The sequence below is a fragment of the Bufo bufo genome, chromosome 9 (assembly GCF_905171765.1).
Source record: "Bufo bufo chromosome 9, aBufBuf1.1, whole genome shotgun sequence".
Lineage (NCBI taxonomy): Eukaryota > Metazoa > Chordata > Amphibia > Anura > Bufonidae > Bufo > Bufo bufo.
In genome coordinates, this window is record NC_053397.1 from 198,845,271 (window position 1) to 198,869,392 (window position 24,122).

At 47.6% G+C, this 24,122-nt stretch overlaps 2 protein-coding genes across 3 annotated transcripts in view; one reads left to right on the top strand and one right to left on the bottom strand.

The window, feature by feature from the left end:
* CC2D1B (coiled-coil and C2 domain containing 1B) overlaps positions 1-3,935 on the top strand; it is a 65,193-nt gene extending 61,258 nt beyond the window's left edge. For both annotated transcript variants that reach the window (XM_040406922.1, XM_040406921.1), the window contains exons 24-25: positions 1,689-1,817; positions 2,742-3,935. In XM_040406922.1, the coding sequence (XP_040262856.1) occupies positions 1,689-1,817; positions 2,742-2,744 (132 nt within the window). In that variant the 3' untranslated portion in view covers positions 2,745-3,935. The remainder of the gene's footprint in view (positions 1-1,688; positions 1,818-2,741) is intronic.
* Positions 3,936-10,927: 6,992 nt separating this feature from the next.
* Positions 10,928-24,122, bottom strand: part of ZFYVE9 (zinc finger FYVE-type containing 9) — a 45,199-nt gene continuing 32,004 nt past the window's right edge. The window contains exons 13-18 of the mRNA XM_040406919.1: positions 15,287-15,437; positions 14,881-14,961; positions 13,263-13,425; positions 13,054-13,159; positions 11,811-11,987; positions 10,928-11,721 (exon numbers count right to left, since the gene is read on the bottom strand). Coding sequence (XP_040262853.1) covers positions 11,560-11,721; positions 11,811-11,987; positions 13,054-13,159; positions 13,263-13,425; positions 14,881-14,961; positions 15,287-15,437 — 840 coding nt within the window. The 3' untranslated portion in view covers positions 10,928-11,559. The remainder of the gene's footprint in view (positions 11,722-11,810; positions 11,988-13,053; positions 13,160-13,262; positions 13,426-14,880; positions 14,962-15,286; positions 15,438-24,122) is intronic.

The following is a 24,122-nucleotide window of genomic DNA, read 5'->3' on the forward strand; positions in this document are numbered from 1 at the left end:
TATTAAATATGAGCAGTGCGGTCTCCCCCTCCCTCCCTAGTATTAAATATGAGCAGTGCGGTCTCCCCCTCCCTCCCTCCCCAGTATTAAATATGAGCAGTGTGGTCTCCCCCTCCCTCCCTCCCCAGTATTAAATATGAGCAGTGCGGTCTCCCCCTCCCTCCCCAGTATTAAATATGAGCAGTGCGGTCTCCCCCTCCCTCTATTCATTGGTGGCCAGTGCGGATTCAAAGTATTGTGATCAGTGCGGCCTCTCCTCTCGACCCCCCCCCCCCCATCATTGGTGGCAGCGGAGAGTACCGATCGGAGTCCCAGTTTAAATCGCTGGGGCTCCGATCGGTTACCATGGCAGCCAAGACGCTATTGCAGTCTTGGCTGCCATGGTTACTTAGCAACAAATAGCAGCATTATACTTACCTGAAGAGCTGCGATCTATGTGACCGGCCGGGAGCTCCTCCTACTGGTAAGTGACAGGTCTATAGGCAATGCGCCGCACAGACCTGTCACTTTACCAGTAGGAGGAGCTCCCGGCCGGTCACATAGATCGCAGCTCTTCAGGTAAGTATAATGCTGCTATTTGTTGCTAAGTAACCATGGCAGCCAAGACTGCAATAGCGTCTTGGCTGCCATGGTAACCGATCGGAGCCCCAGCGATTTAAACTGGGACTCCGATCGGTACTCTCCGCTGCCACCAATGATGGGGGGGGGGGGGGGGGGGTCGAGAGGAGAGGCCGCACTGATCACAATACTTTGAATCCGCACTGGCCACCAATGAATAGAGGGAGGGGGAGGCCGCACTGCTCATATTTAATACTGGGGAGGGAGGGGGAGACCGCACTGCTCATATTTAATACTGGGGAGGGAGGGAGGGGGAGACCGCACTGCTCATATTTAATACTGGGGAGGGAGGGAGGGGGAGACCGCACTGCTCATATTTAATATCCGCACTGGCCACCGATGAATATAGAGGGAGGGGGGCCGCACTGCTTACAATTAATACTGGGGAGGGAGGGGGGGCCCCACTGGCCACCAATAAGTTAAATACAGGAGGGGGGGGGGGGGGGTCTGCCCCCTGCTGCCTGGAAGCACCTGCCAGGCAGCAGGGGGCAGTCATGTACACAGTTCTCAGTATATTCTAACTTGAAGCGTCCCCATCACCATGGGAACGCTTCTGTGTTTAGAATATACTGTCGGATCTGAGTTTTCCGAAGTGAAAAATCAGATCTGAAATAAACTGTTATGCAAACGGATCCGTTCTGAACGGATGCAAGCGTTTGCATTATAGGAGCGGATCCGTCTGATGAAACATCAGACGGATCCGCTCCGAACGCTAGTGTGAAAGTAGCCTAAGTAAGGTATGGTTTTAAACAGCAAGCTCAGCCATACCAGGCTTTATGCCTTGTTTACTGGGGTTGATCCTGCTGACAGATGCTCTTTAATGTTTTTGTATGAGAAAAAAGGATCTGCAATTGTATTTTTCTGTAGAAACAGTGCCACCCACAGGAGGTGTCTGGTATTGCAGATAAGCTCTACTCACTGTAATGCTAGCTATTTACAGGTTAAAAACAAACAAACCCTTTTTCTAATTGCAGTCTGCAGATAGTCTCTCATAAAGCTGGTCTGTGTATATATCTTATGTTGCCAAAAACATCAATATCCCATTTATAAAAAAAATCCTCTTGTTTCAGGTGTTTGACGGAAGAAAATCAACAGGGGGGAAACTGGAAGTTAAAATTCGGCTCAGAGAGCCTCTGAATGGACAAGACCTTCAGATGGTGACAGAGAAATGGCTGGTGATGGATCCAGTGACAAGGAAGGTAATTATAACTGTAATTAATAGCCTTATTAGTCCACTGAGTCTGACTTATCTTGCTGTTTCCATGGTTACAGACTACAAACAAACCCTGTAGTCAGATTTGCATACTTGTCTTACTTCAATCCTTCTTCTTGATCAACGACAAGAAGCAGATCAACTTGAAAAAATAAGAGGAAGCCGAGGTAGTGGAGTAACACGGATCAGACTGTGCCGGGAATAACAGACACTTAGGAACTGTTCACATGGAGTCATTTGCAGGCAGCTTTTGGCACAGATTCTGTGATCTACACCTCCCATTGTTTTCAATGCAGGATGGCGCTGCTGTTTATGGCTGTGACTAGGGATGAGTGAATCGACTTCGGATGAAACATCCCAAGTCGATTCGCATAAAACTTCGTTCTAATACTGTACAGAGCATTCGCTCCGATGAGCCGAATTTATTGCTTCGTGAAGTCTCGCGAGACTTTGTGCAATATCTTCATAAATTAATTTGTACTGTAAAAAAACATTTCCCGAACTCGGGTTCGGTTCCAAGTGGCAACTTCGGTTCATCGGAGCCAATACATTGTAATACGGTACTGAGCTCCTGCAGTACAGTATTAGAACGAAGTTTTATGCAAATCGACTTCGAATGTTTTGTCCGAAGTCTATTCGCTCGTCCCTAGCTGTGACCATTCCAAGAATGGACATATCTGTTCTTGGCACACAGACACCACCGGAAATGGCAGTGGGTGTCTAAAATTGAATGGGGTTAAATCGCAAGCTGCTCCAGCACTTTCAAACTGAGAAACCAGAGCGGTTCCTGCAGCAGATTTTGCCTTTGCAAACAGGAGCGCTATACACAATAGTGTAAAAAATAAAATGAAATGATATATCTATATGGTTGTAATAATGCACTGTAATGTGTTTTTTTTGTTTTAAACAGTGAGTTGAGACGGTGCAATGAAGATGCTGCCTTTTCACTCCCATGATAGCCTGCTAAGACAGGAGTCTTACAGGCCGAGACAGGAGTTGCATACCAAAGGATGTCCCACAGCATCAAAGCACATCAGGGGAAGGCCGTCTGGATCCAAGGATCACATGAATTTATCACTGCAGAATGTCCGCCGCCATGGCCCATACACCAAGCCGGCCCCTCCACCTTACTAACAATAGAGCTTGGTGTCTCTCTTGCGTAACCTCTGGCTTTTCATGTGTTGAATGTAAATCAGGATTTTTTTATCTGATTATCAGAAACCAATGCGATACAAAGCCAAGGAGGCACAGGAACGAAACTAGCAGCCGCTGATCTGTGCTTGGTTGTGAAACACTAATCTGGCAAGAAGCGGGTTTATTGATGAACCCTATACAATGCAGTTCAAACACTTCTTCTTTCTGGGAGAATTTTTCCACTATGGATTTGCTTTTGGTGCTGAAATGCTAATTCTCCTGGCCGCCACAGCTCATCGGGCATACATAGCTGTAGTCAAGTTACATAGGCTTGTGCCCTGAAGAAACAGCTGCACTGAGACCATTCTATATGTATGAATTGGTGTTGAATCACCCTGACTTAAGGGTGCCGTAGTCACTTCTTCTTCACCCACACAGGTGGCTTCAGTGACGAGGCCGTACCCTTGTAGGGATCACCCAAGCATGACTACTCTGGCAGGGAGAGGCTCTGTCTTTCCCTGTAAGTGCCTTTAACCGATTCAGTCTGTAGACTGTGGGGGTCATTGAGTTCCGTCACGTACGTTTCCAGCTTTGTCTGTTCTTTGTGCCTTTTAAGACGGGCTGTATCTCTGCGGCAGTAGTTCTCAACATGGGACTCTCCAGCCATTGCAAAATGACAGCACCCGCCATCTTGCAAGGACTGTGAGGACCACAGGTTGGAGACGACAACAGAAGTCATATGCAGATTAACCCTTTCAGGCCAAACACCCTGGTTGCAGGCCTTTGACAAAACAGTTGTCGACGCTTTTTATTTAGTTTATCACCTTCATTGAGATGTTTGTGCCATGTGTAAAGCTTAAATGTTCAGACTGTTAAAGGAAGCCATTTTTGATTTTTATTTATTATCTCACTGGACGGTACTTTATGGCGCTGTTGTATCTACTGCATAATAAAATAAGTTGACGTTGGGGCACCTTGTCTGTCTGTCTGCTTTCAGGCTCAACGTTGTAGAAAATACAATATTAACCTTTTGCATTACAAAATAAAATTTGTTTATTAAAAGAAAAATACATTTTATAGTCAAAAACCCCATGTTACATAATGATTGTACTCAACCAATGGAGAAAGCAAATTAATTATTTTTTTTTTGTTTGTTTTGCATCAGAACAAGTGAGGTATCATAGGATCTTCCTGGGGAGCTTGTAAAAATCCAGTGATAGCCATGCAGTCGTCACATGCTTAGATACCCTCTGAATGCACTGTACATGGGAGAATAGGTATCATACCTGCCAGGCACACATCTACTAGCCAACTCTCCCCAGATGTTTGCATAAATTAAAGCAATCGTGTGTTGTGATTTAAGGGGTTGTCCAGGATTGGAAAATAGGGTCTGCTTACCCCCCTCCTCCTAACGCCGCACCATTCTTGACCGCTGACTGTGTCTGGTGTTGCCCGAATGCAATTGAGCTGCATTCTAATATCTAATGTGTCGATGGGCAAGAAAGGCGCTGCTTCGGGAAAATAAAAAGCAGATCCCATTCTCCAATCGTAGACAACCCCTCCTTAGGAAAACAGTGAGGAAATTGTCACTATGTGCCATCCATCATATGTATTTATGCAGCAAACTTATTGCATGCAACAGTCAACATAGAAAATGGACCAATCCGTGCATACACAGGAGGCACAGGGGTGTCACCCCCTAAAAAAAAAAAAACATCTCATATACCAAGTAAGGTTGATGACAAATCTTAAGAGGACACCATAAAATTGGGTAGTTTTTGACTGTTATAAAGGTTCGTCCAAGTGACCTTACACAACGATGGCCGGGCATGGAAAGTGCACCCAACAGCAGTACATTGATTCAAATGGTCTCGCTCAAAATGAGAGCTTTCCTGACAGGGTGGCAAATGCACTATAAGCCCATCATCGGTGACAGGAGTACAGTTTATGAAATAAAGGGTTCAGTAAATCATGCTGCTTAGGTCTAAGATTAGGACCTGTTGTACAGCATAGCGCGCCGCCGCGCCCGCCCCCCCCCCCCCCCCCCCTCCATCTCCATTCTAGAAAAAGGTAGCCATGTGTTTCGTATCACATACAATCCCAGTAAGGGTACCTGTACACTGGTATGGGGGAATGTGCAGAAGAGCCACCCAAATTTCCGTGCTAATTTCTTTGCATTTTTGCACCAAAAACTGGTTGGGGCCATTTTGCTGCAGATCTCCCCCTTGATTTGAAAAGGGCGGAATCTGCAGCTAAAACCACAAATATAATGGACATGCTGCGGAGCTGGAAATCAGCATGGCAGATTAATTTCTAGGCAGAAAAAAACATTAGTACAGGGTACATAAGATTTCTTGAATCTCATACACCTTTGCTGGTACTGTACTATGCTGAGTTTTTTTCCGCACGGGAAAAAGGTTCATATTCTGCAAGTAGCCCAAGGGTGAATTCACACACTGCAGATTTGTTGCTGAAACGTCTGACTATCCCGTTCATCTGAATGTGACTTGCAAAAAACCATGCAACTGCTACAGACGTGACCCCAAATCTGCCATGTCTGCATTTACTGTAAAGGTGCTCAATCAGATCTAGAACATCCCAATATGTAAGATTGAAATGGCTTATAAAACCTGCATCTTATATAATCCAAACATGTACCGTATGTATATGATCCGATTGTGCAAACCAGACCTCTGTGGGAAAGTAGTGATTATGCAGGGATTATTTTTTTTTTTTTGGGGAGGGGGGTAGGCTTACTGCTATTAAACCAATTGAGGAACACTACAGCTAGGACCCTTTCCCAGTCTGAAATGCAAATCAGGGAGCCTCTAATGCAAGAATCAGCAACCTTCGCCACTCCAGCTGGTGTGAAACTACAACTCCCAGCATGCACACTTACTCAGCTGTTCTTGTAACTCCTATACAAGTGAAAAGAGGATGCTGGGAGTTGCCAACTATTTCTAAAACATAAAACAGATTAACGTGGACTCCATATATTTCCTACTGCAAAATCCTCATCCTTTTCCTCTAGAAAATGCACCACTTCCGTCCACAGGTTGTGTCCGGTATTGCAGCACAGTCCTAGGAACTGGGCCACAAGACCACGCACAAGCACCGGACCTTATAATAAAAACCTGCCTCCCCCACATTTCACCGTCCCTTCTGCAGCATATAGAAAGCGACCGGTAGGCATGGAAATTAAATGGACATTTCCGGCAGCGTGCCGTTTAGGAACGCTAGTGATATCACGGACAAGAAACAAACACACAGGAAATAAAAAATAAATAAATAAAAAAACAGGATCCAGGACACACAAGACAGATGGCATGTTTAATTGTCCAACAGATAAGACATTCTCAGAGTTACAAAGGCAGAGAGATTTCTTCTATAATATCCCAGATTTACAGCGACTGAGAATCGGCATTGTAGAAAGTCTTATGTACACACAGGAGGGGCTATGATACTGGGACCAGTGACTGGAGGAGTAGATGGGAAGGGCTGCTGGGAGCGGTCATCAGAGATGTATCTAAGGATAACCACGAGGCTAAGTAATGACTATTCATTTTGCATATTAACTATCCCAACGACTTTCCCCATATACACGACCATGAAGTTAATCCTATATTATATATAATACTGCTTTTAGGTTCCAAAATCCACCCCCCTCCCCGCCATCCATAAAGTGATTGCATAATCCCAGGATATTGCTACAACATGGCCTATTCTATGGATATGGCTCTTTGGGCATTCCGAGCAGCAGCCGGGTCAGACCATCATGGTGGTTCAGGCGTTGCAGAGAAATAGCACATTTATGTAACGCTGAAATGACCGTGCCAGCTACATCAGAAGTGAAATGGAATATAACCCCGGGTATATAAATGTGCACACGGGTGCTACTGATCTAGGGCCACAGCAAAAAGGGCCACGCAGCAGATACACAATGAATAATAGACTTCTATTATGACGGAATGCCTCTAAAGGCATTCCGTTATGCATTCCGTCATAGAATTAAGTTATGGTCAGTGGTAACGGAATCCATAACGCAATTCACCTTTTACCACCAAACGAAGTGTGAACGAGTTCCAAAATATGAAATTCGCTCATCTCTAGGTCTGACACCCGGGACCCCTGCCAATCAGCTGTTTGAGAAGGCACCGGTAGCACCTTCTCAGCGTGCACAGCGCCGTATATTGTATAGCACCTGTGCATGATATCGCACTCAGCCCCATTCACTTCAAGGGGGCTGAGCTACTCCTAGGACATGACTGATGGACGTGATATCACATGGCCTAGGGAAAGCTGCAAAAAAACCACTGCACTAAATCCAGTGCAGATCAGATACTGATGGCCTATCAAGAGGATAGGTCATCAGTCAAAAAAAAATAAAAAAATTTGGAAAACCCCTTTAAAGTGAAATTAATGCTAGTTTAACTTAATCTTTTCCCACTAAACCATATATCAAGCTGCCCACAGACCGGACGCATACTCAATGTGACAGGTTCCTTTGAGATCTCAAAAACCTTCAGTTTATAAAAATAAAAAAATAAAAAAAGCCAATGGATGAACCCGATTCCCTATCTACGTCACCAGCAGCCCTAGCAATCACGAGAACGGAGGGTCCCCGCAGCCGCTGTCTAAATCAAGCGGTAATGCACATGTTGGTCAGCGGTATCATTGACGTCCATAGCATTGTCTACAGCAGGTCCATACAAATCAATGGAGCAGTGAACGGACATGCGCACTACCACTCCATTTAAAGACAGGACCTGGACCCCTTCATTCTCGCGATCACTGGGTGTCTCAGTGGTGGGACCCCCAGAGATCCAACATTAATCACCTACCCTGTCAACAGCGGGCAAATTTGTATTTTTTTATTTTTTTTGGGGGTGGAGGGATAACCCTTTTAGGAGATTAACATGTTGGCAGCTCATATTTCTTAAAGTAACATACTTTACTTATAGCAATCATCTCTACTCAAGACACCTCTGGGCTTAGAACCCGGAATTATAAAATAAGTAATCCTTATAGTCGAGCTAAGACCTTCTTAAAGGGTTTTCCTGAGGAGTACAATCTGATGACCTAACCCACAGGGTAGGTTAACCATATTGTTTGGGGGTCCGACACCTGGCGCCCCCATGATCAGCAGCAGCAGTGCAATTGTTGAAGTAAACAATGTACAGAGCAAGAACACCGTGGCCATTTTCAGGTACTGCAGCTGATGCTCCTATTTAAAGGAAATGTCACCAAAATTTTATCTGCCAGATAGCGGTACAAACTTTTTTCTAACCTGCTTTTATTTTCTGATGGCAGAATTTCTTATCTATTCTGTCCTTGTACAATGACCTCTGCACAGGTCACAGAGCCTAGAAAACTCTACCATAGAAGTCAATGAGCTCCCCTCCTGACCATTGTGTCTATGGACCATGGGGCTGCCGCAAAGCAATTTTCTTAAAGGAGTTATACATGACCTATAATGCCCCCACCAAATGCGTGGGCCCCTCACACAGATTGTACTTGCCTCGCTCTCCAGCACCCGCGTCACTTCTAATGCCCGCACGGCCACCACTGCATCTCCCTGTCACATGGATGCGGCGTGGGCGTGGGGCAGCCACTAGCAGGCCGCGATGGGAACGAGCCTCCCTAGCGTCACCCGTGATGCTAGGGAGGCTCGTTCCCGTCGTGGCCTGCTACTGGATGTTTTGATCCGTGCGACTGGGAGATGCAGCGGTGGCCGTGCGGGCATCAGAAGCGACACGGGTGCTGGGGAGCGGGGCAAGTATAATCTACAGTGGCGCCTATTATTATGATTCGTGGCCAGTTCGAAAACTGCAGGATTTTATGCTTTTTGATTAATTATAGATACGGACATGAAAAATTAAAAATAACCATCAACATTCTTTAAAAATACATTAAACGTAAAAACGAGATTTAAACAATAGGTCACTTTCTGCTGACAAGTTCCCTTTAAGGGAATGGAAGCTCCGTACACGGTTTACCTCTGGAACTGAAGCTGCCGCTAACATCCCATCTGTAAAGGGTGCCAGGTATCGGCCTGCCAGCGATCCGATACCTATGATCTACTCTATGGATAAGGCCATCAATAGATTGGTCCAGGAAAACCCGCTTTTACGGCTTCTTCACTTGCACTACTTTGTTAGTTAGTGTTTTAAATACATAATAAAGGCAATGAATTTTAAGCATTTTTGGGAGTGTTTTCAGTTTTTTTGTGTTTTTTTTAAGTCCTATGAAGAAGCCTATGGGGGGGGGAAGCGCCATAATGAAAGCATGATACATTTAGTCCAAAAAAAATAATAATTTAAAATACACTTTTCAATAATCGGCTGCTGATTTTAAGGTAACATCCCTCTGCATCATTTTGGACAAAGGAAAAACTGTTACAAAACGGCAACAAATGCCACCAAAAAAAATAAATAAAAATGCTGTGTGTGAATCCAGCCTAAAGGGGATCTTTACTTACCATCCAGTGGAGCATCGGGGCCTCCCTGTATAGGACGTACCCATCGGGGGATCAAATTGATTACTGCCAGGGTCTGACCAGAAGTTGAGAAAATAGATGACACCTCTTCAGAGGACCCGTCACCATTGTCTGACATGTCTGCTTTACTAACTTACTTGCATTCAGCATGAAACACCAGCATTAGAACTCTGCATTGTGCCATTCCTTTGTTACTCCTCCTGGAAATGTATGAATATATGGACAACTCTTTCCTATGTTAGAAAGGTTATGTCATGATTAATGTAAATAAAAAATGAAAATCAGACCTCATATAGGACACGACAGTCTCTTTCTAACAAACTTGGAACAAGCCCTGTACCTCACATGGATCTAGTGATCTCCACATTCATAGCTCCAATTGCTCTGCTAGAGTTATTTCAAGCAGGCAGCTCAGGGGGCGTGCACTTTCTGCTGCAGCTCTCTCCCTTTCACAGCTCGGGGAGCATGTCCTTTCTGCTGCAGCTGGTGGCAGTTGAAGGATGGGACTGAGCCTGTACATCAACATCAGTGAACAGGACTGGTTTGAAAAACGTAGAATATTTTTAGTGGGACAACCCTTTTAATAGGGTCTTTGGTTAAAGTATATGCACATGAGAAGAATGGTGACAACCATTGTCCGACTGAAGTCCCTTGGGTCCACCAGAGAAAATGAGGGTCTATCCTCTGCGCATTTTATTTGGGGTGCATTATGGTCGGAGCTTGGGCTCACCGCAAGATCCTCTGGTATGCTGGTGGGCCAGTCCAACAAGGGTGACAACCAGCAATTTACTCACATATTTCCAGGAGGAATAACAGATGAAAGACACAATGCAAAAACTGTCAATTTGTGGTGATTACAAGGATTTACTAAAAAACATACACGTCAGGGGAGAAGAGATCAGTAAGAATACCGTGACTTTCTATACCAGGAACAGAATATGTTCACTTAGATGCTGGAGAACGTAAATTACTGTAACGACGCAGTAAATTTATGAAATGACAGATGTAATACTGGGACACTAACATGGTGAATAAATATGGGAAGGATAACAGACAACCGGGTAGAGGAGAGCGAGTCGGGATCGCTCTCCAGAGGCTGAAATTCATGTACATAAATTAAAGCAGTTTATTTGGTGCATTAAACCATGGCCGCCCCGTAACAGTCCTGCTCTATGGATAGTGTCAGGACGAATCCTGTCTGGTGGCCACGCGGGCAGAAATACTGCAGCTGTCGTAGGATTGCCAATACCGGAACGCAGTGTTCAGAACTGTAGAGTGCAGCCTGTGGTCTCGAAGACGAACATGTAATGTAAACGTAACCTCATCACCGTCCACCGGTGGATCGCAGGGTCGGGTATGGGTTTGGAAATCAGCTGCTTAACGCATCGTCTCAGATCTGCTTGCCTCCGACACGGAACGGCGGTTTTCTTCTGTTCTCCACGCAGTTCAATGAACCCTAATCCATGAGACGACAACGTGGACAAAAAATAAATGACCTGAATAGTATAAAATAATATTGCTGCCCTTTGCTAATAAGAACCAGCGCAGCGATCAGCAACTGGTTTCATGCACTTGCGCTGGGAGGTGATATCAACACTTACAGGCCATGTATCTCGGTCTTCCTTGCCATGCATTGTACATAAGGATACAAACCAAAACCGGTTAGGAGGTTCAGGCTGCTCTTAAACAGTGTAAACTTGAAGAGGATGAAACAGTGATATAGTACGCGAGCAGAAAACGTTTGCAGCGATGATATCAATGAGGTCAGAGTGAGATTCCTGATTGTATGTAGGACGTTCGTTGCCTTGCACTTATGAGGGTCTTTCTGCATCATCCAGGATCTCCTGTGTAACGAATCTCAGGGATCGGCAGATTTTCTATGTCACCGCTCGCCCTCTCTTTGCAACCTGACACTGTACATTGGCAATGCATAGAAGGTTTAAAGCATTCTTGTGTCCGCCTCTCGCCCCCTGACCTACTACTAGTGTTAGCAAAAGAAAAAAAACACATGAATCTTCCATGATTAAAGTGCAAATGGTTCAGCCAGCGGCAGTTTGTCTTTTTTTTTTTTTTTTTTGAGGACGCACTTATTTCATCCCTATGAGATGTTTTCCAAGATATAAAAAATGAGTTCCATGGTTACTGGGCCCTCATTTATCTGGCATGTGCCCCCATGTATCACTGGCACCAAGGCACTGTCCAAATCATGGGTGTAGCGAGGAGGCAGAGGTTGCCCGTTACTTCCTGCTTGGTATCCGACCTAAAAAATAAAACACAAATACAAGCCAATTTTGTGGTTAAGCTTCACTCCGTCATCATAGTACCCACAACCCTGATATTGAATCTCACCTGGTCCGAGTCCAGAGTGACCCGCAACCCCAGTCTGGTCATCCCATCTTCTTTTAGTAGCTTGAGATGTGGACAAAGTGCAAGACAGAAAGCTTTGGCCACATTTTCGGTCAGTCTACTGTGGTCGGCGGGATCACTAAGGCCACTCTGCTGTTCCTCAGTGTCCAAGAAAAATACCTGCGAGAGGGAAAAGTTATGGAACCAGGGCTGCTCAACCTGTGGCCCTCCAGCTGCTGCAAAACTACAACTCTCAGAATGCCTTAATAGCTGTATGCTGTCCAGGCATGCTGGGAGTTGTAGTTTCGCAACAACTGGAGGGCTGCAGGTCTAGCACAAATGTGACTTACAGCTTGTTTCCTTTTCAAATGGGTTTTGTAGTTTTAAGGAAAGCTTAATGATTACACAGAGGATACTTTTCAAGATCTCAATGGAAACATTTCACTGTATCAGCGAATTCACTGTATCTCTGCAAGTTCCACACCCTCTATAGGGCCAGGTAGTGTAAATGTGATCACACCTGGTCCTATCAAAATGCAGAGGGAGCAGAGCCTCTAGGTGTAATGGCAACTCCCCCGTTGCTCCTAGAGGCTCATTTGCATTTATTAAAACATAATTTTTCTCAGCAATGCGGGCACATATGAACATAGGACCAACACAGATGCCTTCAGCTGCCAAGCGCACATGTAACAGGTCAGCCAGTGTCATAGGTGCAAAACTGCTGACAGATGCCCTTTAAGGCCCTTCTACACTGCCCGAACATCGAGCAGATTATCTCTAACAAGCATTCGTAAGAATGCTCGTTAGCGATAATCTGCCAGTAACAATCTGCCAAAACGATCGTTCATGTGGTCATCTAATTCATCTTCCTGCAATAGATCGTGCTGTGTAAACAAACACTCTGCTGCCGGCAAACAATGATTGTGTATGGAGCAAGTGAGAGAATTAGCGATCGCTCCTTCGTATACCGTAGAGGATATCGCTGCAGGTAAATACAGTTTCTCCTTCACTGACGAGCCAGGAACCCTTCCTTCCCGACATTCGTCTGCTCGTTGAGCAATGTAAAGGGGCCGTTAGTTTGCAAGTGCAGTGAGCAATGGGTAGTGGTAGTACATGCCGTGCACGGTAAAAGAAGCCATGAATTAATGTTACGCTCAGATTTTAGCATAATTTTGGGATGTCCCTTCTCCTGTGTTCTATATTATATTAGCCTCTTTCCCTGTCTCAATACGTCCAAAATCCATACCTCAGTCCAACGAATGATTTTGCCATTGGCTTTGTATTCGGAGCCATGGGAAATCTTGATGCTGGTTACAGACTCCAAGGCTTTGCCATCAATTGGGCTGGAAACACTATGGAAAGAGAGCAGATTGGATACAACAAGCCACACAGATGACCAGAATAGCCATGTTTCCATCCATATAATACAGTACTGCACACCTCACAGCTTCTTACCCCTTGTTGAAGTTTTTGTCATCTTCCACCCATTGTACATAGACGTGTTCCTGCGTCTCCTCGGCATCCGCCTTCCCACAAGTGATGGTGAAATCTTTCATCTCCCGCAAGGCTTGTCTTAGGGCATCCATGCTCTCCGCTGTGATCTGAACCATCACTCCGTCTACACACAGAGAATGAATAATGGAGAACATGATCTATTCGCTTTGATTATATGACCTCTACAAATGCCATTAACAATGGGTTTTGTTCTCAACATGTTTATGACACACGCCGAATGTCTATGTAAGCCCCCATTCACCTGGCATCTGTCTGGGTTGTATGTTAGCCTACTATTTTCCTGGTATTGAAAAGTGCAATCAATTGCACTTTTTTATGCAGAAGCATACACTAAAAAAAGTATGTCATACAGCATACATATTTCACACAGAGGAGTGTGTCTATGGGCACTGAATTCCCATACAGTGCAGACATTTCCAGGCATTTCCTGCGTATCGAGCCTGGACCAGGAAGGGAAGAGCAACAGGGCACCAAACTAGCGTCGGAATGGCAATGGCTTGGGGTCAATGTGGGAATTCCTCACTCAGGGCCCTCTTCAATTAACAAGAGTGGAGAGCAACTAGAAAAAGCATCTCTCTCCCCCCTGTCTGTGAAGGACCCGGAGCATCCAAGCGCTTCACCGATTTCTATAGTGAATATGTAATGCATTATTTCCCGTCCGTTGGCGTCGCAGGGAAACTGTACAGTTACTACGCGTTTCACCCCATAGATTACAGTCGATCTTTCGGTCTTCTATTTTTCACTCCAATCAGATCGACAAAAGGCCGAAAACGAAACATTACGAAGCATAGAATATAACATTCATTAATAAAGGACATTTCGTGTCATATAGTATTTGGAAGCTCTTGCTATCACAACGGATACCTGCTGTAAGACATATTAACCCCTTAGTGACCACACAATTTTATTTTTTTTATCGCATTTCAAGAGCTATAACTTTTTTGTTTTTTCATCAATATACTTGTATGAGGTCTTATTTTTTGCAGGACTAGTTCTAGTTTTTAATGCACCATTTTGGGTACTTGATTAAAACCAGCTGTTTAGCTAAAACCCTATAGGTTTACGTCAGTAAAAAGGTGCATTAGTGGTCACTAAGGGGTTAAGAATAGCAGTCATTTCATTAACCCATTAAAGGGCATCTGTCAGCAGATTTGCACCTATGACACTGGCTGACCTGTTGCATGTGCGCTTGGCAGCTGAAGACATCTGTGTTGCTCCCATGTTCATACGTGTCCGCATTGCTGAGAGAAATGAAGTTTAAATATATGCAAATGAGCCTCTAGGAGCAACGGGGGCGTTACCATTACACCTAGAGGCTCTGCTCTCTCTGCAACTGCCAGCAGTGAAATCATCATCACATCTGGCCCTGTCAAAGTGCAGAGGTGGTGGCAGTTGCAGAGAGACCAGAGCCTCTAGGTGTAACGGCAATGCCCCCCGTTGCTCCAAGAGGCTTATTTTTCTCAGCAATGCGGACACATATTAACATGGGACCAACATGGATGCCTTCAGCTGCCAAGTGCACATGTAACGGGTCAGCCAGTTCTCTGCGCTCGCTTACCTTCTACAATGCTAGACTTTGCCAGGAAGCCAGAAGACGGCTTAAGTGCTCCACTGAAGACAAAGAAACTGGAACCGGTAACTGAAGAAATACAGAGAAGTCACATCAGCATTGTTGCCATCTTCCAGTCCAGAATGTTTTGATGCCTTTTAGGCTACATTCACACGACTGTATCAGTTCTACAGCCCACAATTGGCGCATCTGCAAAATATGGACCCTGTCCACATCCGTATGTCCATTCCGCAAAAGACAGAACATGTCGTAGGATTTGCTTCAAAATGCAGACTGCAGACCCTTGAAGTCAATGGGTCTATAAAAAATGCGGATGCCACACAGACCTCATCCGCGGTTTGCGGACCACAAAATGCATACAGGCCTTATGTAAAGATGTACTCCAGGTCATTACCTTTGCGTGGCTGCTTATGAATACTGATGGCTTGTGTTTGGTAATTGCCGTCATCGTTCTGCACGCACACCAAGTGGGAATCTGCCTTCTGGTTGAAGCATGTGCCCCCGGCCAGGACATGTTCATTAGATTTGTTCATGGCTTTCATCATCTGATTATTAGGAAGCAAGAAAGAAACAGAACAAAGAAAAGAGAAAATAAAGTTCACTGCAAACTGCAAGGAAGATAAACCATCTCAACTCACTCTCTCTATAATGTAGACGGATATAGCTGCAGACGGCCATAAAGCAGCTCGGTTTGGAAGCGTATGTTAAATACCAAGAATGTGATCAGATCCGACCAGAATAAAGCAGGGAAACATTTCACGAAAGCTCTGCTCTGACAGGATCCAATCCCGTCCCAGGCTTCTTATAAGGAATCATGTCATGGCATCAGAATGCAGCCCCATGATAATTACATCACTGATGAATGCAGTCCAGTATGACATCCCAACCAAAATAGAGGCTCAACCCTTAATGATAAAATTGAGAATTATCTCACGTTACGTAACTACGTACATGCCTATGGCAAAAATAAATATATATAAATTCCTATAAAAGACTACCAGACCGCATGAAGTCAATAGTACACTTTATTTGCAAAATTCGTAAGAAAAAAAAAATCCATATATTAAAAACAAGTGCAGGAAAATGGCGGCATCAACCGGAAGGGGGCACAATGGTAACAATTCACACAAATCCAACAAAATAATTTCAAGTTAAAGTGCAAATGCAAAAAATGATAATACAAAATTACCCATAGTGTGCCTCCTCCTGGATGGCGCAAACCCAGACGCGCGCCATCCCATTCATCTGAAGGTTCGCCGAAACGGGGTTGGCACCATCCCAGTGGAGGCACACTATGGGTAATTAATTCTGTCCTTCACATTTTGTATTATCATTTCTGCCACTTGCACTTTAACTTGAAATTATTTTGTTGGATTTGTGCGAATTGTTACCATTGTGCCTCCTTCCGGTTGATGCAGCCATTTTTTCCCTGCACTTGTTTTTAATACAGTGGTCCCTCAAGTTACAATATTAATTGGGTCCAGGACGACCATTGTATGTTGAAACCATTGTAAGTTGAGTAATTGGTTCCAAAGCCCCAAAATGTCATCCAAGATAAGAGAAAAAGGAGACTTTTGTATTACTTACCAGTAAAGTCTCTTTCTCGCTCTTCCTTGGGGGACACAGGAAACCATGGGTATAGCTCTGCTCCCTAGCAGGCGTGACACTAAGTGAAAGCTGTAAGCCCCTCCTCCATCAGCTATACCCTTCAGCCTGGAGAAGAGACTGCCAGTTGCGTGTCCAAGTAGTGAAAGATAACCACCAACCGGAAAAAGAACTGTCGAGCCCCAACGGGGGCAACCAAGCCGGAACCACAACTGTAACCCAATGAAGGGCGGGTGCTGTGTCCCCCAAGGAAGAGCGAGAAAGAGACTTTACTGGTAAGTAATACAAAAGTCTCCTTTTCTCGCCCATATTCCTTGGGGGACACAGGAAACCATGGGACGTTCCAGAGCAGTCCCAGAAGGGAGGGACCAGAACAAACTAGATCAACACCAGAGGCATCAATCAACTGCCGCCTGCAACACCAGACGGCCTAAAGCAGCGTCAGCCGACGCATGAGTATGCACCCTGTAGAACTTGGTGAAGGTGTGCAAGGAGGACCAAGTGGCCGCCTTGCAAATCTGCTCCGAAGAAGCCCGATTTCTCTGAGCCCAGGAAGCCCCGACCGCTCTAGTGGAGTGAGCGGTAACACCAAGGGGAGGAACCCTGCCCTTGGCGAGATAAGCCTCAGTAACAGCCATCTTGACAAAACGGGCGATAGCAACTTTGGATGCCGCCATCCCTCTGCGCGACCATTCCGGGACCACAAAGAGCGAGTCAGTATGCCTGAAAGAGCTGGTTACTTCCAGGTAAATCTTGAGCGCCCTGACAACGTCCAGACGATGAAGCTTCCTCTCCCGCGGATGGGAAGGGGAAGGACACAAAGAGGGGAGAACGATGTCCTCGTTCAGATGAAAGGCGGAGACCACCTTAGGAAGGAAGGAAGGGACCGGACGAAGAACCACCTTGTCCTGGTGGAACACTAGGAAAGGTTCCAGACAGGAGAGTGCAGCCAATTCGGACACCCTCCGAAGAGAGGTGATGGCTACAAGGAAAATAACCTTGCAGGACAGAAGTCGCAAGGAAACCGTCCGCAGAGGCTCGAAAGGAGAAGCCTGGAGCGCTGAGAGAACCAGGTTCAGGTCCCAGGGCGGTACCGGAGGGCGATACGGGGGAACCGCGTGAGCCACGCCCTGAAGGAAGGTCTTGACAGGACCAAGGGGGGCCAGTGGGCGCTGAAACAGAATGGACAGCGCAGATACCTGACCCTTCAAAGAACTAAGGCCTAGACCTTGGGCCAGTCCGCTCTGCAGGAAGGACAAAACGGTGGGGAGAGAAAAGCGGAGCGGAGGAATCCCCAGATCGGCACAGAACCCCAAAAAGGTCCTCCAGGTCCTATAATAGATCCTAGAAGAGGACGGCTTACGGGCGCGGATCATGGTGCGGACGACGTCCGCAGAAAAACCCCTACGTGTCAGGACGGTGGTCTCAACAACCACGCCGTCAAACGTAGGGACCCTAAACGCGGGTGGAAGATCGGTCCCTGAGAGAGAAGATCTTCCCTGGCGGGCAGCGGCCAGGGCGCGTCTGCCAGGAGCAGCATGAGGTCGGCATACCAAGACCGGCGGGGCCAGTCCGGAGCGACCAGAATCACCGAGACGCCTTCCGCCGCGATCTTCCGAAGGACCTTGGGCAGGAGAGGGATGGGAGGGAATATGTATGGGCGCGCGAAGCCTCGCCAAGGAAGAACGAGGGCGTCGGCTCCGCAAGCTCCCGGATCCCTGGCCCTGGACAGATAGGCGGGGACCTTGTGATTGAATTTTGAGGCCATGAGGTCCACGTCCGGTATGCCCCAACGAAGGCAAATGGCCTCGAATACCTCCGGGTGAAGAGACCACTCGCCGGGGTCGACGGTGGTGCGACTGAGGAAGTCCGCCGCCCAATTGTCCACCCCTGGAATAAAAATTGCAGATAGGGCTGGGACGTGGGCTTCCGCCCAACGGAGAATGCTGGAGACCTCCCGCATCGCAGCAGCGCTGCGAGTGCCCCCCTGGTGGTTTATGTACGCCACAGCCGTGGCGTTGTCTGATTGTACACGAACTGGATGACCCTTCAGCAGATGAGTCCAGTGTCGTAGAGACAGAAGGGCCGCTCTCAGTTCCAGGACATTGATCGAGAGTTTGGACTCCGATGGAGACCAAATGCCCTGGACGGATCGGGGAGGAAACACGCCTCCCCAGCCCGAGAGACTGGCATCGGTTGTAACCACCAACCAGTTGAGTGGCAGAAGGACCTGCCCAGAAGAGGGGACTGTAACCACCAGCGGAGAGATGACCGCACCGGAGGCGAAAGATGGAAGGGATGATCCAGAGACTGCGGTGATTTGTCCCAGGAGGAGAGGATCGCCCGTTGGAGAGGGCGGGAGTGAAACTGCGCAAATGGGATCGCCTCGAAGCAGGCAACCATCTGCCCCAATACCCGCATGCAGAAGCGGAAAGACGGTCGACGGTGGAGAAGGAGACCCCGAACCGCCCCACGGAGGGTCAGACGTTTTTCCGAGGGAAGACGTACCTCCGCCGCTCCCGTGTCTAAAAGCATTCCCAGGAAGACGAGTTGTCTGGAGGGGGGAAGGGAGGACTTGGGGAAGTTGATGACCCAACCGAACCTCGCCAGAGTCTCTAGAGTGAGATCCACGCTGGCAACCGCTTGAGAAAGGGACGGAGCCTTGATGAGGATATCGTCCAAGTACGGTAGCAGAAAAACACCCCTGGAACGGAGTAAGGCTAAAACCGGGGCCAGGACCTTGGTGAACACCCGGGGGGCTGTTGCCAGCCCAAAGGGAAGGGCGACAAATTGGAAGTGGAGGTCCCCCACGGCGAATCGAAGGAAGCGATGGTGACACCGGGCTACCGGAACATGGAGGTAGGCATCCTGTATATCGATGGAAGACATGAAATCTCCCTGCTCCAGGGAAGCCACCGCGGAGCGGAGGGACTCCATCCGAAACCGTCGAAGGAGGAGAAAACGGTTGAGCTTTTTGAGGTCCAAAATGGGCCGCACCGAACCTCCCTTCTTGGGAACTACAAAGAGGTTCGAGTAGAACCCTTGGAATCTTTCCTCTGGAGGAACGGGGGTAATCACCCCCCTGTCCAGTAAGGCTTGAACGGCCGCGGAGAACGCAGCCGCGCCTTTCGGGTCCCGCGGCGGGCGGGAGCGAAAGAACCGATCCGGAGGGAGGGATGCAAATTCGATTTTGTATCCGGAGGACACAATTTCGAGGGCCCAGGCGTCGGAGACGTGAGCCATCCAGACGTCCTTGAAAAGGAGGAGCCGGCCCCCCGGGTGGGTGGGGGCGCGCCTTCAGGCAGAGGACTGTTTTGCTGCGGGTGTGCGGGCAGCCTGCGGCTTGCGCCAGGATGGCTGCGCCCGAAAAAACGGCTTCCTACGCTTGTCCTGGGGAGGAGCCGAAGCGGCAGCTGTGGTGGGAGCCCCAGAGGCCCTGCGGGAGGACCGAAAACGAGACGCACCAGGGCGTCCGCGGGGGGCGCCCCTGGCTTGGGGTTGAGGAAGATGGGTGCTTTTACCACCCGTGGCCTCTGAAATAAGTTCGTCTAAGCGGACCCCGAAAAGGCGGGAACCCGCAAACGGTAGCCCCGCCAAGGAACGTTTGGAGGCAGCGTCCGCTTTCCAGACCTTCAGCCAGAGCTCCCTCCTGACGGCAACTGCCAGGGCGGAGGAGCGTGCAATAAGGGCTCCCGCATCAAGGGAGGCCTCACAGACAAAATTCCCGGCCCGAATAATAAGCTGGGCCAAGGAACGTAGGTCCTGGATGGGGACGTCTGAGTCCAACTCCTGTTCCAGCTGCGCACCCCAAGCAGAGATTGCTTTCCCTGCCCAAGCAGAGGCAAAAACCGGTCTGAGAGCAGAACCGGAGGCAGCAAAAATGCCCTTGGAAAGGGTCTCCATGCGACGGTCCTCCGCTGACTGAAGAGAGGACCCGTCGGGAACAGGGATGGCCGTGTTCTTTGACAGCCGAGCCACAGGGGGGTCCACCTTGGGTGGGGAAGACCAGGTGGCCACGACATCGGCTGGAAAAGGATAGCAAATGTCCAGCTTCTTTGGGTTGACAAAACGGGCGTCCGGGCGAGCCCAAGCCTTAGACACCACGGAGGAGAAATCAGAGTGGATTGGAAAGACTTTTGAGGCCTGCCTGGGTCTGATAAAGGAGACGCTAGCTGCGTCCGAGCTAGGGGGGTCATCCTGCACCTTAAAGGTGTCACGAATATCAGAGATGAGTTGGCCCATCGCTGAGGCTAGCTTGGACGGCAGGGCCGAGTCCATTTCCAAATCTGAAACCGCCAATTCACCTTCAGAGAGCGAATCCTTTGGAGAGGAGAGGCCCGTCTGGGTGCGCACGCGTGGCGGAGAGAGTGAGGCCTCAGAGGAGGAGGCTCGCTCTACTCTAATACGCTTCTGAGAGTGCCTAGCTCGGGAGGGGTCACTAGGAGAGGGTGAACCCGCTGCAGCGGCAGAAGCAGTGGACCCGGAGGGCGCGACAGTCAGAGTGGCGTCCTGCGGGTTAGGTGGCCTGTCTATTAGGCGGCCCACGACATGAGTGAGGCTTTCCACGGCCTGGGACAGGGATCTAGCCCAGTCAGGCGGGTCAGAGGAAGCAGGGAGCGACACAGCGGGCGACTGAGGCTGCGGTGGAGCTCGGCATGCAGTACAGTGCGGATCAGACTGCCCCCGGGGAAAGGGTTCCCTACAAGCAGTACAGGCATGGTACCATGGCTTGGCGGCTGCAGAAGGGTCTGACATGGTGGAAAGATGTTGCACTTAAAGTGAGAACCAAGCAACAGTACTGTGGCACGGAGGGGGTTAACAGTCCTACCAGACCCGGATGATACAAGCGGCAGCTGTAAGGGGAACAGACTGAGGAGGCTGTGGAGGAGAGGCAGCAGCACGGAGCTGAATGGCTTCAGGATCGCATGGCAGAGAGATGAACCCGGAAGTAGCGGAGCGCAGCGGCACGGAGCTGAATGTAAGGAAGCTCCGCCCCCCCTCTGCCGCGCTGAAGCCGAAGCAGAGCCGCGCGCGCGCGGCAAAATGATTTTAACCCCCAAGGATGTTGAAGTGCCGGCCATGAAATGGCGCCGTTCATGCCAAGAAAAACGGCTCCCGCCGCGCCTGGATGTAGCAGACGGCTTGCTTGTCTGCAGCCGTCCCCTGTAAGGCAGCGTTCTAGGACTTGCCCAGATAAACTGCCCTCCAACTAAGCCCGGTAACGTCCCGATATTGGGGGGGGGGGGGGGGGGGCCGGGGTTGGGCGGTGAAGTGGAGGTCCCCTTGGACAATGTAGCAGTGGCCATGTTGGTAGCAGCGGTGGGAGGGAGGAAGGGGAGGCTGGAGCAGCCACTCTCACCATACGCTGTCTTCGCCCTCAGTCCATCCAGCGGGGGTCGCCCCTTCAGCTCCTGGCACCGCAGTGGCAGGAAGCCGGGGGAGGGACTTGGCGTGCGGGCGACCCTGAGCTGGCGGGACGCAGGGGAGCGAGGCTGCCCTGGTCCACCTTGTCTTCTGTGGGGGAGGCGGCAGTGCGGAATTACCGGCACTGGCGCAACTCAACCCCGGGAGAAACAGAGGGGTCTAATGCGCCTCTGTTGTCCCTGTAGGTAGAAAAAAACCGAATTAAAAAACAACAAATAACGTAAAAATAAAAAATCATAGGAAAACAACCCTGCATAAGCAGGGGGTGTCTTGCCTCCTTGGACACTAAGCAAAAACTGGCAGTCTCTTCTCCAGGCTGAAGGGTATAGCTGATGGAGGAGGGGCTTACAGCTTTCGCTTAGTGTCACGCCTCCTAGGGAGCAGAGCTATACCCATGGTTTCCTGTGTCCCCCAAGGAATATGGGCGAGAAATTAAGATTTAAGAAAAATAAGCAGATAACTAAGACAGATAAAACCAGTCCTTACATATAACAGTCGGGAATAGCTACTAACTAGCAACTAATCCAGCTAGTTTACCAGAGAAGTGGCCTTGATTGGTTGGATCTGAGTCCGAGACATTGTATGTTGAGTCTGGTTTCAACTTACGATGGGTCAGAAAAGACCATTGTCTGCTGAAAATATTGTATCCTGAGGCCATTGTATCTTGAGTGATCACTGTATATAGATTTTATCTTAGGAATTTTGCAAATAAAGTGTACTATTGACTTCATGCGGTCTGGTAGTCTTTTATAGGAATTCAGTATGACGTCCAGCGGTCACTGTGAAAGCACATCACGTGTGTACGGTGCAAATGAGAGGATACTGACCTTTGGTAACCCATACAGTATACAGATGGAAACACATGCACACTTAGCGTGATGCATGTACACTCCTAGGCTAAAGAGCAATAGACAGAAACACTCTCCACTCTGGATTTGTGAGCACTCATTGGCTCTCGTTCTGGTGGAGCCAGCAGGTCCACGTATTACATGAACTGCCATTCATTTTGTAGAGTCGACAAAGGACAAGCTTCAGAGACGGCAGGCAAAAGGCTGGGGACTCTCAGATCAGGTTCCCTCTTTAAAGGCTATGTACACCTTGGGGGCCATTTTTGATATGATTGCATTTTACTCATTTTGGGGAAAAAAAAATTTTTTATTAACCTCTTTCCAATGAAGCAATTATCCATTTCTATGTTTTTGATTTTCACTTCCTGCCTTCCCGGAGCCATAACTTTTTTATTTTTCCATTCACATAGCCATATGAGAACTTTTTTTTTTTGTGGAACAAGTTGTACTTTCTAATGGCAACATTTAATGATGCATTGGCTGTAGTGGGAAGATGGAAAAAATTCCAAATGGGAAAAAAAAAAAAAAACGCATGTCCGCCACAGTTTTATGGGTTTTATTTTTACAGCGTTCACTATGCGGTAAGACTGACTTGTGCTCTTCATTCTCCGGGTAGGAATGATTACGGCGATAACACATTTGTGTAGTTTTTTCTTACATTCGAATACAAAAAAAAAAAACTTTAAAAAACGTTTTTTATTTTATTTTCATCGCCATATTCTGACCCCCATAAACTTTTTATAGTTACGTCTATCTGGAGTTTTTATTAACACCATTTTGTGGCATGTATGACTTTTTGATCACATTTTATTCCATTTTTTTGTTAAGTAAAGTGATGAAAAAAATTGCGAATAGGCCATTTTTAGTTTTTTCTATCATGCCATTCACCATATGGGACATATTTTTTTATAATTTTAATAGCACTATCATTTCCGCACACGGTGATTCCTATGATGTTTATTTTTTTTATTGTTTATTTATTGTGAATTTAATTTGGGGAAAGGGTGATTTCAATTTTTATATTCTATTTGTTATATTTTTTTAAACTTTTTTTTTTCTTTAGGTCCCCAACACAGTCATTAGATTGCAATTTGCATAGAGTAATGGAATTTTCTCCATTATCCTAAACAAAAATCACTATATTCAATTCAGTGCTGCCACATGCTGGCCTGATTGTAATATACAAGTAATGAGTCTAGAAGCCTAGTAGATGCTCTGGCTCATTACTTACATGGAACGCCTTCCCCAATTATACACCCAGGGGAGGCGTTCCTGCCCGGGAAGCGCACACTTCCGGGTTTTAGGACTCTCAGATGAAGTCGTCTCAGTCACCCGATTCCAATGGCGTTCTCT